The sequence below is a fragment of the Gadus chalcogrammus genome, chromosome 8, assembly GCF_026213295.1.
Source record: "Gadus chalcogrammus isolate NIFS_2021 chromosome 8, NIFS_Gcha_1.0, whole genome shotgun sequence".
Lineage (NCBI taxonomy): Eukaryota > Metazoa > Chordata > Actinopteri > Gadiformes > Gadidae > Gadus > Gadus chalcogrammus.
The window spans coordinates 10239593-10254860 of NC_079419.1; the positions used below are offsets into that span (position 1 = coordinate 10239593).

Sequence of the window (15268 nt, forward strand, 5' to 3'; positions counted from 1 at the left end):
TTGGAGTGCGTGGTCCTGAGTGGAGAGTCTGGCGGTGTCTCTCTTGGGGGTCTTTAGTGTGGGTTGATGAACCTCTCTCTCTCTCTCTCTCTCTCCCTCCCCCACCAGGCGATCTGCCAGTCATCCAGGCTTCTTTATGAATGCCAAGGCCGTTAGCTTGTCGCCTAGCGTGCTAATTAATTAGCCTGTGTGTGTTTGTGTGTGTGTGTAGGGGTGATTATAGCCCATTACGCCCCGCTGTTGCTCGTTAGCGGGCCGCTAGCATAAGGCTCTCCTCTGGCTCCACCGGGGCGGGTCCTGATGACAGCGACATGCACCTCCTCCCGGTTCCCCCCGAGCTACGGCCGGCTAGCCGCCGCCAACGCCGGCTCTGTGTCAATCTCCTTGTTTTAGTTTTGTGTGTTGCTTTGTGTTTAAGACCTCAAGTTAAAAACAGGTTTTTACTTTCCGACTGTTTGATATTGTATTGAATGGGGGCTCCGAAGCGAATGAATAAATGATCAGTAAACATTTATCGTACCGACAACCTGGAACAGGAAGAAAATGTGTGAAAATCGAAATCGCTGGTTAGCAGCTTTGACTGTTCACAGGGCATTCTAGAGTATTACCCCCCCTCCAGCACCTCCTCCTCCTCCTCCCCAGCTGGAGGAGGAGGGGGAGGGTGAAGAGTGTTTCACAATACTGCCTTCACATTCACCCATTCATACACACATTCACACACCGACGACGGCGGTGTCAACAATGCAGGGTGAGGCGTCTTGCTCAGGGACACCTCAACACTCTAGGAGGAGGAGCCAGGGATCAAACTAGCAACCTTCCGGTCACCAGTCAACCCGCTCCACCTCCTGAGCCACACGGTAGGGAGGAGGAGGAAGGGGGTACGAAGCGGTCGCGGTGGATCAGGGAATGCTCCTGGGGTCCGGTCCGACTCTCTCTGGTCCTGGACGGATCCCACTTGATGCCCACCCGCACTGCCCCACCACCCCACCCCCACCCCCACCCCCACACACCTCCACTTCACCTCCTTTTCTCCACCTCCATCTTCCTCTTCCCTGTCCCTCACTCTTCTGATTTAGTTCCTTCTCTACTTTGGGTCATTTTATTGGAGCGTGAGAAATGTGTCAATAAAATGACTGCTAAGGGCTAGCTGGTAGCCGCTTGCAGGTAGCTGCTATCTGTCTGCTGGTAGCCGCTTGCTGGTAGCCGCTTGCTGGTAGCCGCTAGCTGGTAGCTGCTAGCTGGTAGCCGCTTGCTGGTAGCCGCTAGCTGGTAGCCGCTAGCTGGTAGCCGCTAACTGGTAGCCGTTAGCTGCTTTGGTCGCAATGATTGTGGAGGTTCTCCCTGGTCTCTTTCGGTGCTCATCATCTTCATGCCCTTCTCCTGTTCTGCTTTTCCTTACCTCCTCCTCCTCACCAACCTCTCCTCTTCCTTCTGGGCTCCTCTACCCCCTCACCATCTCTTCTCCTCCTCATCTCCTCTTCATCCTCCACCTCTTCATCCTCCTGCTCCTCCACCTCCACCTCCTCTTCCTTTATGTCTTCATTCTCCTCGTCCTGCTCTTCATCCTCCTTTCTTCCTGCTGCTGCTGTTCCTCATGCTGCTCCTGCTCCTCTTCCTCCATCTCCTGCTCCTCTTCCTCCTCCTTCTCCTCTTCCTCCTGCTCCTCCTCCTGCTCCTCTTGCTCCTCCTCCTCCACCTGCTCCTCTTCCTCCTGCTCCTCTTCCTCCTGCTCCTCTTCCTCTTCCTCCTCCTCCTCCTCCTGCTCCTCCTCAGGATCCAGCAGAAGAAGCGGGAGCTGCGAGAGCGTCAGGCGCGGGAGCGGGACTACGCCGAGATCCTGGACGTGTGCCGGCCCCTGGGCGGTAACCACGGCGACCAGGAGGAGGCAGAGGAGCACCCGTACGCCGGCATCCCCTCCCCGCCCGCCTCTGACCCCCCGCTGGGCAGCCCCCGCCTCCCCTACCCCCGCCTCCTGCCCCCCCACCCCCAGCACCAGCACCACCACCAGCTCTCAGACTCCACCCTCTACACCCCCGTCAGCAAGGCCCCCAACGGGAGGCCCCCGTCCGCAGACAGGTAGGAGGACCAGAGAGAGGAGGGGGGAGGGGCCCCTGTCCACAGATATGTAGGGGAGGGGGGAGGGCTAGTCTGCCTCGGGACCCTGACCATGTTGAGACCTGGACACCCAGCGCCTGACCCCTGACCTCTGACACCTGACCTTTGTTTCAAACGTTTCAACGATGTACTGGAACCCTCCCAGTATAGAGTGAGTCTGGTCACTGGTCTGATGGATGAATGCACGGGAATAATCCCAGTATATGAATGGGTCTGGTCACTGGAATGCTCCCAGTACATGATGAGTCCGGTCACTGGAACACTCCCAGTATATGATGGGTCCGGTCACTGGTTATTGTGGGTGGTGGGGATGGTGCTGTCGCGGGCCCAGTGGAGCGAGGGTCTGGGCTCGGCCTCCGTGGGACGGGGAGGGAACGAGAGCAGGGAGGAATTTTGGGAAAGGTGCCAAAGCAGGCCCCGTCAGCACGGTGTTCTGGGAGACAAAGGCACACCTTGTGTGGCTCTGTGGAGCGGGGGTCCTGGGAGGAGACCCCAATGGAGGGGAGAGGTCCTGGTGACCTCTTTAGATCACAGAGGGGGAGACCCGCTCGGTCCCTCATGTTGAGGAGTTCCCCCTCCATGTCGGACTAAATCAGGACAGGCCACTGACTCTAAAAACCTGACCGGTTCCAGCCGGCCTGACGAGATGCAGTCGGTTAGTCCCGGTCGCTACGTCCCGGCTCGGTCGGTGTGTTCGGAGAGCCCTTCTCCTGTCGCTCCGTCATGAAGCAGTACCTCCAGCCAGGGGTAATGACCTTTATCTGTGTGTTGTCTTTATAATCCGCTGGTCCGTTGATCGGATCCGCCTCTGTGTTTCATCCAGCCGTTATTAGGGTTATTAACTGTCACCCAAGGGGGGCCGCCTCCTCCGCCACAGCCAATCAGGGGCTAGCGCTGGATTTGTGACATCACAACCCACCTCCCTTAGTCCTGCTGTGTTTTCCGCCCTTCGTAAATCACGCTACTTCCTGTCAGCGGACGGGAAGGCACGGCCCTCCCTGTCACTCACGGTGGACCCACCTTTCAGGGCTGGCCAGAGCAAACCCCCCCCCACCCAGTGAGCCAACTGGTATTTCAGCTAAAGGTTGTCTGTCTGCCGGCCGCGGTGAGCGTTGGCTCCCCATCTCTCCTACGCACGCCGCTACAGTGCTCCGACGCTACGGTGCTACGCTGTGGTTCCCCCAGAAGCCCCACGCAGCTAGCATGCTATCTCACCTTAGCGGACCTGCTAATCAGAGCAAAGGAAGGCATGCGGTAAATGTCATCCCAGCCCGTCTGCGGATGGGGCTGGGGGGGGGGGGGGGGGGGGGTGTGGGTGAGCCCGTACATGGAATACTTTCTGTTCTCTCTGTCTCTAGCTCTCTCGCTGCCGCTCTCTATCTCTCGATCGCTCTCTAGCTCTCTCTCTCACTCTCGCTCTATCTCTCGCTCCCTCTCTATCTCTCGCTCTCTCGTTCTCTCGCTCTATCTCTATCTCTTTCTTTCTCTCTTGATCTGGCTCTTGTTCACTCGCTCTCTCTCTCCCTCTCTTCTCTATTAGTAAGTCACTCCCCTGTCTCACTCCCGTGAATCTCTCCCTTGTCTCTCTCCCCTGTCTCTCTGTCCTGTCTGTCTCTCCGTCTGTCTGTCTCCACATGTTTAAGATGAGTTAAGAGGTTAAGTGTTTGGTGTATTTATGTCCAAGCTGAAGCTCTGGGGGCAAAGCGGTGCATGGTGGGAAACCAGAGCTGCCAAAGTGTCTCTCGGTGCACCCGGCCGGGATGAGATCCAGCAGATAATTGTGAAGAGTTGTGTTTTCATCGCTTCAAGATGAGTCTGCGGTGGCTTTCGCATTCTTCCTCCAACACCGTTGAGATTCTCCCCAGCCTTAATTCATTCATAATTCATTCCCTCTCCCGCTGGTGGGTGGGTGTGTGTGTGTGTGTGTGTGTGTGTGTGTGTGTGTGTGTGTGTGTGTGTGTGTGTGTGTGTGTGTGTGTGTGTGTGTGTGTGTGTGTGTGTGTGTGTGTGTGTGTGACTTCATTTGTTGTGTGTTTGCATGCTTGTGTGAATACTTGACGATATGAAGAATTGTGTCTGTGTGTGACTTGGTTTGTTGTGTGTTTGAACGCTGGTATGAATACATGACGATATGAAGAACACTTGATTTCCCAGAGAAGCTGGTTTCATTTCTAAAATAAAGCTTCCTCAAGGTCGTTCATGCCTGACTCCTATTCTTCAGTTGGGGCCGCTGTGTTGAACAAGCCGTTGGGGTGGGTTCCTGCTCTGTGTTCCGCTGTCAGGTCGGCCTCCTTCTCTGGAACAACGTTCTGGTCGCCAGGGCTGTGTGGGCGGGTTCCGAGTTCCTTTTAGGAGACGCTTACAGCAGAATAACCCCTCGGAACATGGCTAACCGAACCCTTAGCATAACTTAAGCTTCTCTTTAACCGCTTAATTAAACCTGAAACTAAACCATTTACAACTGGAGGCCGAATCAAAAGGGTAAACGTTTCTAATGCATCATGGAAAATGAGCTGCCTCACCTCATTCGTCTATCTCTTGCTCTCTCTCTCTTTCTCTTTCGCTTTCACTCTCTCTTTGTGTCTTTCTCTTTCTCTCTCACTCTCTCTCTTTGTGTCTCTTTCTCTCTCTCTGTCTCTCTCACTCTCTCTTTTTGTGTCTCTCTCTCTCTGTGCGTGGGCGGTTCTGAGGCCTTGGTTACCCCCCCCCCCCCCCCCCCCCCAAATCCCAGCAAAACACGAGCTAACAAATAGCAGCAGCTCCCCCAACTTTATTAGTTTGGTGAGGAACACGGACACTAGGGGGTTTGCTTGGCCGTCCAATCGAAGAGATGCAGACGTCTGCCAGGAAATACTGGGAACAGACAATCTTTCTCCTTTCAGTTCCTTTCTTTTAAAGCAGTTCTGTCCTCGGTGTGTTGAGACGTCTAACCTCCACAAACGCTGTGGCTTGTTTTCACAGTAACGCTTGGTTTTATTACCAAACTGTAGCAGCCGAAACATTAAAAAACACCTGAAACACAATCTTCTCCGACAGCAGTCGAGTTGAGCTCCTGAGTCCTCAGGAACATATACCTGCCGCAGAACAGGAAGGAAGCTTCCTGTCCTCAGCCTCCAACAACAGGAAGTCAATAAAGCCCACGCAGACAGCCATCTTATAGGCTCTTATTGTTTGTTATTGTCGGATTTGAAAAGCAGGTGTCGGCTGATATATTGGGGCATAAGCGAGATTGGATCAGAGTAAAAGCATCTCCATAGAAACGGAGAGCAGAGGAGAATGTTATTTCGTTCCCCCGAGAACCGTTTTTAATCTTAATCTTATCGCAGCAGCAGCCGTTGAGTGGCGACCAGCAGAAGGTCCCCGAACTGGTTTGATCCGGTCAGTGTCGTCTTTGTTACTTTAATCAGTACTGACCCTTTCTACCGCTATTCAGAACATTCTGGAAATACTTTCCACTCCTTAATCCCCGCCTCTTATTGTTCATATCTCGGAGAGCCTGATTAAAAGCCGGACACTGCGGGGAACCCAGGGTTCTGCTGCCCTGAACTCACGTTTAACACTGGTTACCTCAGCGCCGCGGAGCTAGCACATTCTAGCCGAGATGCTAACGGTAGCATTAGCTAGGCGTGTCTCTCTTCCGTTCCTACAGCATATGCCAACGATAGCAATAACTCGGCGTGGCTCTCTACCGTTCCTACTGGAGATGCTAGCGGTAGCATTACCTCGGCGTGGACCTCTACCGTTCCTACAGGAGATGCTAACGGTAGCATTAGCTAGGCGTGTCTCTATCGTTCCTAGAGGGGATGCTAACGGTAGCATTAGCTCAGCGGTGTCTCGCTACAGTTCCACACAGTCTGGAGGTGAGGTAGAGTCTGGAGGTGAGGTAGAGTCTGGAGGTGAGGTAGAGTCTAGAGGTGAGGTAGACTCTGGAGGCGAGGTAGAGTCTGGAGGTGAGGTAGAGTCTGGAGGTGAGGTAGAGTTGGAGGGGAGGTAGAGTTGGAGGTGAGGTAGAGTCTGGAGGTGAGGTAGAGTTGGAGGGGAGGTAGAGTTGGAGGGGAGGTAGAGTTGGAGGGGAGGTAGAGTCTGGAGGTGAGGTAGAGTCTGGAGGTGAGGTAGAGTTGGAGGGGAGGTAGAGTTGGAGGGGAGGTAGAGTCTGGAGGTGAGGTAGAGTTGGAGGGGAGGTAGAGTCTGGAGGGGAGGTAGAGTTGGAGGGGAGGTAGAGTCTGGAGGTGAGGTAGAGTCTAGAGGTGAGGTAGACTCTGGAGGCGAGGTAGAGTCTGGAGGTGAGGTAGAGTCTGGAGGTGAGGTAGAGTTGGAGGGGAGGTAGAGTTGGAGGTGAGGTAGAGTCTGGAGGTGAGGTAGAGTTGGAGGGGAGGTAGAGTTGGAGGGGAGGTAGAGTTGGAGGGGAGGTAGAGTCTGGAGGTGAGGTAGAGTCTGGAGGTGAGGTAGAGTTGGAGGGGAGGTAGAGTTGGAGGGGAGGTAGAGTCTGGAGGTGAGGTAGAGTTGGAGGGGAGGTAGAGTCTGGAGGGGAGGTAGAGTTGGAGGGGAGGTAGAGTTGGAGGGGAGGTAGAGTTGGAGGTGAGGTAGAGTCTGGAGGTGAGGTAGAGTTGGAGGGGAGGTAGAGTCTGGAGGTGAGGTAGAGTCTGGAGGCGAGGTAGAGTCTGGAGGTGAGGTAGAGTCTGGAGGCGAGGTAGAGTCTGGAGGTGAGGTAGAGTTGGAGGTGAGGTAGAGTCTGGAGGTGAGGTAGAGTCTGGAGGGGAGGTAGAGTCTGGAGGGGAGGTAGAGTTGGAGGGGAGGTAGAGTTGGAGGGGAGGTAGAGTTGGAGGGGAGGTAGAGTTGGAGGGGAGGTAGAGTTGGAGGGGAGGTAGAGTCTGGAGGTGAGGTAGAGTTGGAGGGGAGGTAGAGTCTGGAGGTGAGGTAGAGTTGGAGGTGAGGTAGAGTCTGGAGGGGAGGTAGAGTCTGGAGGGGAGGTAGAGTTGGAGGGGAGGTAGAGTTGGAGGGGAGGTACAGTAGGTAAAGTTGATATGTGTTTTGTCGGGTTGCCACTGCCAGATTGGGGAAACCCCCCTTCGGATGCTGGTTGTCTTTTGGTTCTGCCAAGCACATTATTATCTGAGGGTTAATCTCACTGCTCTCCAGAGTTTTCCCACAATTACAGCCGAGGAAACGACCAAAAGAACACACTTAACTCTTGTTGAACTGTTGACGTTCTGGAGATGGTCTCTGAAACCTAATGAACTTATCCTAAGCCCCGCCCCTCCTGACAACATGTCTGCCTAATCTTGATGACAGTTTACTGATGAACATGAAGTGCGTTATTAGGTAGCATTACCATCATTAGAAGTCAGCTACATCCACATCGTTTCCTTCTACGTGGTCTTCTGTGATTGTGATTGGTCCAGTGGGGCAACAAATTAAATCATCAAATCATAGAGGCAGGGCAGGGCTTCAGTTAACTGGAAAGTATTCAGTTCCTGCAAAGGTTGGGGTTGATTATAATCACATTATTCAAATATTAGTATGCATTCTTTGCTTATATTGAGATTAGGGTTAGCCTTAGCTAACTCACAACCAATGTAATAACAAACAAATCTATTAGCCGTCTCCAATAATGTCGAAGATAACTGACATTTCTGTTAGCATGTTTCTCCTTTCCAACCGAAACGCCACAAGCCCCGCGTCCTCTGTGATTCTATTGGACAGTTCACTGATCCAATCGTGTGTCCGGTGAACACACAATTGGACCTGACTTACTTTAGAGTGTGTAAGTCATTGTTTGTGTCGGCCTATAAGAGCCAGCGACCCAAAAATGCTTCGGCTGTCCGTGTGTTCGGAGTGAGAGGCAGTGTTGAATGCTGGGTATTCTCTGAGGGCTGCACTGTGATTGGGCGGCTTCACAGGGAAGCAGAGCCAGCGTTATTAAATCTCCTCCATTACTGCTGATCTCCACCGAGGGACCGGCAGTCCTCAGAGAGGCTGCTCTCATAAACACACACACACACACACACACACACACACACACACACACACACACACACACACACACACACACACACACACACACACACACACACACACACACACACACACACACACACTAGGCTAGACACACACACACACACTACGCTAGACACACACACACACACTAGGCTAGACACACACACACACACACTAGGCTAGACACACACACACACACACTAGGCCAGACACATATACACACACACTAGGCCAGACACACATGCACTAGGCCAGACACTCACACAAACACAGTACCATCTAGTGTTTTTATGTGTTTGGCCCAGTTGGAGATAAATGATGATCTTCTCGTTGTCCGGCTCGTTCATCCGGTTGTAAATTCTGCAGCGGAGGAAAGTTACAATGTTGTAACTTTAGATGAGTCTGTGTCTGTTACTGCTCCCAGGACCCCCCTCTTCTCCTTGTGGTACCTCCCTGCTCTGCTCACTCACAGGAGCTACGGCGGACACGCTCGGCGCTAACACACTAGCCCAGCGCTAACACCCCTCACCACGACACACACACACACCAACGTACGCCGGACATGCTAGCCCTGCGCTAACAAGCTAGCCCTGCGCTAACACGCTTCACCAAAGACACACACACACCACTTTACAACATGCTAGCCATGCGCTAACAAACTAGACCTGCGCTAACTCCCTCAACACCTACACACGCGCACCACTTTACAACACGCTAGCCCTTCGCTAATAGCGCCGCGCTAGATGCATTATCTCCAGTGCTAACAGAGCAGCTAGCGTGGATGTTCTCACCACCTGCTGGGAGGACATCAGACCGTCCCACTGGGCGGTCTGTGTGTGTGTTTGGGAGAGAGAGGGGGAGTGTGTGTGTGTGTGTGTATGAGGGGGGGGGGAGTGTGTGTGTGTGTGTGTGTTAGTGGGTTTGTGTTGCTGTATAGTTGTGTGTGTTTGTGTCTGAGAGAGACTGGGTCTTTGTGTGTGTGTGTGTGTGTGTGGGTGTGTGGGTGTGTACATTTGTGTTGATGCATGTGTGTGGCAGAGAGGGTGTTTGTGTGAGTATATCAGTTTGTTGATGCAAATGTATATATGAGAGAGTGTGTTTGGATGTGTGTTCGCATCAGAGAGTGTTTTGGTGTTTGTGTGTGTGTGTGTCAGAGAGAGGGTTTTGATATTTGTGTGTGTGTGTTTGTGTATATCAGAGAAATTGTGTGTGTGCATCAGTGTTTTGATGTTGGTGTGCGTGTGTGTTTGTGTACATCAGAGTGTGTGTGTCTCTAATGGGTTGCGGGTGGCTGTGGGAACAGGAGGGTATCCTCTGTGTTCTACTGACCCTGAAAGCTGGCTGGCCTACATTCTGCGTCACGCCACTTTGCAGCCAGACCGGCCCCTCCGGACCTCCGTGTGGGTGTGGTTTGTGTGTGTCTGTGTGTCTGTCTGTGTGTGTCCGTGTGTGTGCGTCTCCTAGTGTGTTTGTGTGCCTGCGTTTGTCTGCGTGTGTGTGTGTGTTGATGTTTTGTGCTGTCCTGACCAGGGTTTAATTTGTGTCCACGATGGGGAATTAAAGTTCTGCAACTATGAAGTCCTTATAAGGACTTCCTGTCTGTCCCTGTGGGCTGTGGCCACGCCCACTTCAATCCCAGTCTATAAAGTGCTCCCTAAGCTTAGTGCCCGCCCGGTTAATGAGGCACCGCCTCATTGGCCGGTTTAATGAGCTGTCTACTAGATAACTTCACATCTAATTTGAACTGTGATGTGAGGGAAACATCTGAGGTCGAGCGCCAACATCCACGTCAATGAGGACTGAGTCAATGGATGGAGTCGATTGAGTCATTGAGACTTGATACGGGCTTTGATGTGAAACACTGTGTGTGTGTGTGTGTGTGTGTGTGTGTGTGTGTGTGTGTGTGTGTGTGTGTGTGTGTGTGTGTGTGTGTGTGTGTGTGTGTGTGTGTGTGTGTGTGTGTGTGTGTGTCTCCAGACAGGAGAGGAAGTTGAGTAGAACAGGAGATTAAATATGTGAGAATCGGTTACTTCTTATTGCAACATCCCTTACCCAAAAACCATCCACGCCTCCTCTGCTCCTCTCTTCTCTCCTCTCTCCTTCTCCCTGCCTCCTCCCTCTCCTCCTCTCTTATCTCTCTCCTCCCTCTCTCTCCTTCTCTCTCCTCCCTCTCTCTCCTTCTCTTCCTTCTCTCTCCTCCCTCTCTCTCCTTCTCTTCCTTCTCTCTCCTCCCTCTCTCTCCTTCTCTTCCTTCTCTCTCCTCCTCTCCTCTCTCCTCCCTTGTCTCTCTCCCCCTCTCCTCTCTCCTCCTCCCTTTATCTCTCATATCCTTTCCACTCTTCTGATGTGATGTTGATAGGAGTGGAGGTCTCCCCTCCCTCCCTCCCCCCCTCCCCCCTCCCCCCCTCCCCTCCTCCCCACTCCTCTATCAGAGCTAAACTTGAAGCCTCTAAACTTGAAGCCTCTAAACGTGACGTTTAATGCTGGGTTTGAAGCGTGTGTTCCCAGCTCGTCCCAGGGCCCATTAAACCAATCAGATCGTCCGATGTGAAGCCGGCCGTCTTCAAAGCGCCGTCGAGACCTGACGTGCTAGCGGCGCGCGGGCTAATGATTAGCGATAGCGCTGGCGTATGAAAGACACGTCTTTCTCCAGGGAGGGCGGCGATAAGGGCCCCCCCGCTGGGGATCTGAACTGGGATCAGAGCACTGACAGGGTCCCTGTGAAGTCTGCAGGGTTTGAGGTTTGCCTTATAAAGGGTGTGTGTGTGTGTGTGTGTGTGTGTGTGTGTGTGTGTGTGTGTGTGTGTGTGTGTGTGTGTGTGTGTGACTGCGCGTGTGTGCCTTTTGTAGATTATGACATCGAAGATTCACAGCAAATATTTCTGGATCAAAAATACACAATTACCGACTGAAAGAAGAAGAGCTGGAGGAGGGGGAGCAAGAGGGAGGGACGAGAGGAGGAGGAGGTGGAGGGGCGGGGGGGGGGGAGTGTTTGAGGACTGTGGGCACCCACTGGACATCAGGAGGCCTGGGCTGTATGTCAAGGGATGTGGAGGGAGAGGGGGGGAGAAAGAAAGAAGAGAGAAACACAAAGCATTCTAGAAGCTTGGTTGACTTCCTGTCTCAAAAGGCAGGGCAGGGGGGGGGGTAAATCAGGGGCTTTGCATCGTTGGCGTGGTTACGACCGCAGCCATATCTACTTCCTGCAGCGCCGCGAGGCTAACCAGAGAGAGCTGTGTGTGTGTTTGTGATATAATGAGAGTCTGGTTGTGTGTGTGCATGTGTTGTAGAGGTTGTACATGGGACACGTGTGCGTGTGAATAAGTGGTGTGTTTGTACAGTGTGTGTTTGTGAATGTGTGTGTTGAAATGTAGAGCAGATTAGTTGTCTTGTGATCAATATTTTATTTAAGTCTAGTGGTTTTCCATCTTCAAAGACGAACAAAACCACACACATGTCTCTCGCTCTCCCTCGCTCTCTGTTCCTCTCTCTGTGTTTGAATCACTCAGCAACAAGAGAAAAGATGAATGGAAGTATGTTGGGGGTGGGGGTGTTGTGTTCTTGTTTTGTGGTGTGTGTGTGTGTGTGTGTGTGTGTGTGTATACATATACAGGTATGTATCCACCAAATGCGCCCGTGTTTACGGACTAACCCGTTCCTTTATATCCATGTGTAACTCTAAACAGCGTACGATGCACACAGTGGGGCTGCACACGCAGGCTGGAACCTTCCAGATGAAGGGAATCTCAATTACCCTTCATCACCTGACAGTATCAAGATGGCTGCCTAGATGACTCTCACTCTTCCTCTTCTTCCTCCTGTCAGCCCTAGGGGGTCTGATGACAGGTGCCCCTGGTAGCCCTCCTCTAGTGGAGGAGGAGGAGGAGGAGGAGGAAGAGTGGGAGTGAGTCTTGGAGTGGTTAAGAGGATGGTTGATGTATCTCTTTCGAGAGTGAGAGAGTCTGAGAGTGAGAGTCTGGGAGTGAGAGAGATGAGTGCGTTATTTTGAGAGAGAGAGTTTGAGAGCGTTGGTTTGTAAATTATTGTCAGTCGGAAAGGATTCTTTAAGTGTGAGGGAGGTTAGTCGAGAAAGAAGCGTGTGTTTTTTAGGGGCGAGGTAGAAATTGTGGGGCGAGAGAGGGAGGGTTAGAGAAGGGAGAGAGAGAGATAATGTGGGGCGAGAGAGGGATGGTGAGAGAGAGAGAGAGAGAGAGAGAGAGAGAGAGAGAGAGAGAGAGAGAGAGATAATGTAGGAAAAGAGAGGGATATCCTGATATGGATCATGGATAGGGTTGATTGATAATGGATGAGCAGTAGCTCTCTGATCGGTCTGATCTGTCTGGCTGATCGATATCATTGATTGACTGGTCCCAGTTAGCGGTTTAGGGGTTTCCTACGTAGTATTCTACGAAAGCTGTAGATATTATATAATATTGTAAATCTTTAACGCATGTACAATATTATATAATTAAACGTTTAAATGTTATTTTATTTGGAATATATGTGTATTTTATGTTTCAAAATATATATTTCAAATATCTATGTACACTCTATGGCTAATGTAGACAATGGTTTGGTTGGTCATGGTAAAGTCTGTCTGTCTGTCAGTCTGTGCTTCTTTGTCTGTCTAAATTGCATTCCTGTTGACAGTGATGTTTAGCTTCCTTGCAGCTTCCTCTCTCTCTCTCTGAGAGAGAGAGAGAGAGAGACACAGAGAGAGACAGAGAGAGAGACAGAGACAGAGAGATTGGTGTGGGAAAAGAGGGAGGGGGAGAGTGACAGTGAGAGAGTGGTGTGAGAAAGGGGGAGAGAGAGTGACAGTGAGAGACAGAGACAGAGAGAGACACAGAGAGAGACAGAGAGAGAGACAGAGACAGAGAGATCGGTGTGGGAAAAGAGGGAGGGGGAGAGTGACAGTGAGAGAGTGTTGTGAGAGAGGGGGAGAGAGAGTGACAGTGAAAGAGTGGTAGGAGAAAGGGGGAGAGAGAGTGAGAGTGACAGTGAGAGAGGGGGAGAGAGAGTGACAGTGAGAGAGGGGGAGAGAGAGTGACAGTGAGAGAGGGGGAGAGAGAGTGACAGTGAGAGAGTGGTGTGAGAAAGGGGGAGAGAGAGTGACAGTGAGAGAGGGGGAGAGAGAGTGACAGTGAGTATTATGGTAGTGGACTCTCCAGAACTGTCTGTGACCTATTGATCGGTCGCCAGCTCACTCTTCCCCTCTCTTCCTCTTTCCTCCCCCCCACATCCTCCTCCCTCTCCCCCATCCATCCCTCCCCCCCGTCCCTCCCCCACGGGCCTGTTAGCACTAATCATCTCTAATCAATAACCCGTCTGAGATGCTCCTCACACACGCCCCCGCCCGCTTAGCCGGCCAATCAATGTAATCCTCATTAGCCCCGCCCCTCTCCTCCCCGAGATCCATCCATTAAACACAAAGGGACTCCTCGGCTGCTCTCATTGGCCGAGGGAGATGGCGTGCTGACAGGCAATTGGGTGAGAAGGCGGCGGTGCCCTGGGAGCGCTTATTGACGAGGCGTTGGGGGATATGTTTATGCAGATGACTATTGATCCAGGAGGCTCGCCACCCCCCCCCCCCCCCCCCCCCCCCCAGGGCCCCCTGCCATCCCTCACTGTCAGCCCACCACACATCTGGTAGTAGATTAACATCTGTGTGTGTGTGTGTGTGTGTGTGTGTGTGTGTGTGTGTGTGTGTGTGTGTGTTAGTGTGTGTGTGTGTGTGTGTGTGTTAGTGTGTGTGTGTGTGTGTGTCTCATCATTGTAGATCGATCCACCTAGTAACTGCACGTCATTTATTGTATCTGTTGTGCACACTCTATATACATCCACACACACTGGATGGCTGTGTGCTTGTGGATGCTACATAATGTCGCGTTAGCATCCACACACACACGCTAAGATGCTAAGGCTACTTAATGTAGCGTTAACATCCACACACACTGGATGTGTGTGTGTGTGTGTGTGTGTGTGTGTGTGTGTGTGTGTGTGTGTGTGTGTGTGTGTGTGTGTGTGTGTGTGTGTGTGTGTGTGTGTGTGTGTGTGTGTGTGTGTGTGTGTGTGTGTGTGTGTGTGTGTGTGGATGCTAATGCTGCATTATGTAGTGCTGCACATTTTTGTGGAACCCTTTGTGAGGATCGGGTGTGTTTGACGCCAGGGGAGACTCTGGGTGTGTGCAGGCGCACGTGAGCGGGCACGTCATTGCTTCGCCCTGCCTGCGTGTTCCTGTTGCAGGAGTGGTGATGGGATCCCTGGCGGTGGAGGTGGAGGGGGTCCAGGACTGGGTGACCCTCCTCCTCCTCCTCCTCCTCCTCCTCCTCCTCCTCCTCCTCCTCCTCCTCCTCCTCCGCCGTGCCCAGGAAGCACCGACGACAGCCGGCTCCCCTTGAGACGAGCTGTCCTGCGTTCTGATTGGCTGTCGGCAGCTCCTCTCCAGGGAAGCCTTCTACCCAGGGAGTGGGGGGGGGGGGGGTTCAATCTGGGGCACATTCTCTCTCCTCTCCAGAAGGTTCCTCAGAGCGGGACGGAGAGGGGAACTCTGGGCTCAGCCTCAGCACGTCCCGGGTTTTAAACCCTGACGTCTGGTATTGATTAGAGCTGGGCGGGGCTTCCCCTCGCTGGACGACCTGTCAATCAGGGGCCGGCCGTCGCTCACAGGGGCTCTGTGTTATTGGGGAGCAGCCTGACGTCTGGTGTCAGGTCAGACCGTACGAGTCACAAGCCTGGAACCTGATCTCCAGTCAGTTGGTGAACGTGTGTGTGAGGAATGTGTGTTTAACGTGTGTGTGTGTGTGTGTGTGTGTGTGTGTGTGTGTGTGTGTGTGTGTGTGTGTGTGTGTGTGTGTGTGTGTGTGTGTGTGTGTGTGTGTGTGTGTGTGTGTGTGAGTGTGTGAATGCGTGTCGGGGGGGAGGAGGTAAAGCCTGCTGTGCAAAGTGTGGGACACACACACACCCTCAGCACAATAGGCATTCCATAGACACACATCTGGGGTGTGTGTGTGTGTGTGTGTTGGACCCCTGCCGTGTTAAACGTGTGAGATGTGGTTTTAATGTTGGTGTTTCTGTGGGTTTTCACGCAACGCGGACGTCCAGCGAACGCACGCTCACTGCAGAAGGTACGGCCTCTCCTTCGACTCTCTCTCTC

The 15268-nt window shown here is 52.6% G+C and overlaps 1 protein-coding gene across 3 annotated transcripts in view; it reads left to right on the forward strand.

The window, feature by feature from the left end:
- The window catches only part of pard3ab (par-3 family cell polarity regulator alpha, b), a 109824-nt gene that overhangs the window by 79581 nt on the left and 14975 nt on the right, over positions 1–15268 (forward strand). For 2 of the 3 annotated variants that reach the window (XM_056596103.1, XM_056596104.1), the window contains exon 22: positions 1774–2076. The exons of the other annotated variant lie outside the window; for it this stretch is intronic. In XM_056596103.1, the coding sequence (XP_056452078.1) occupies positions 1774–2076 (303 nt within the window). The remainder of the gene's footprint in view (positions 1–1773; positions 2077–15268) is intronic. 3 annotated transcript variants of the gene reach the window in all.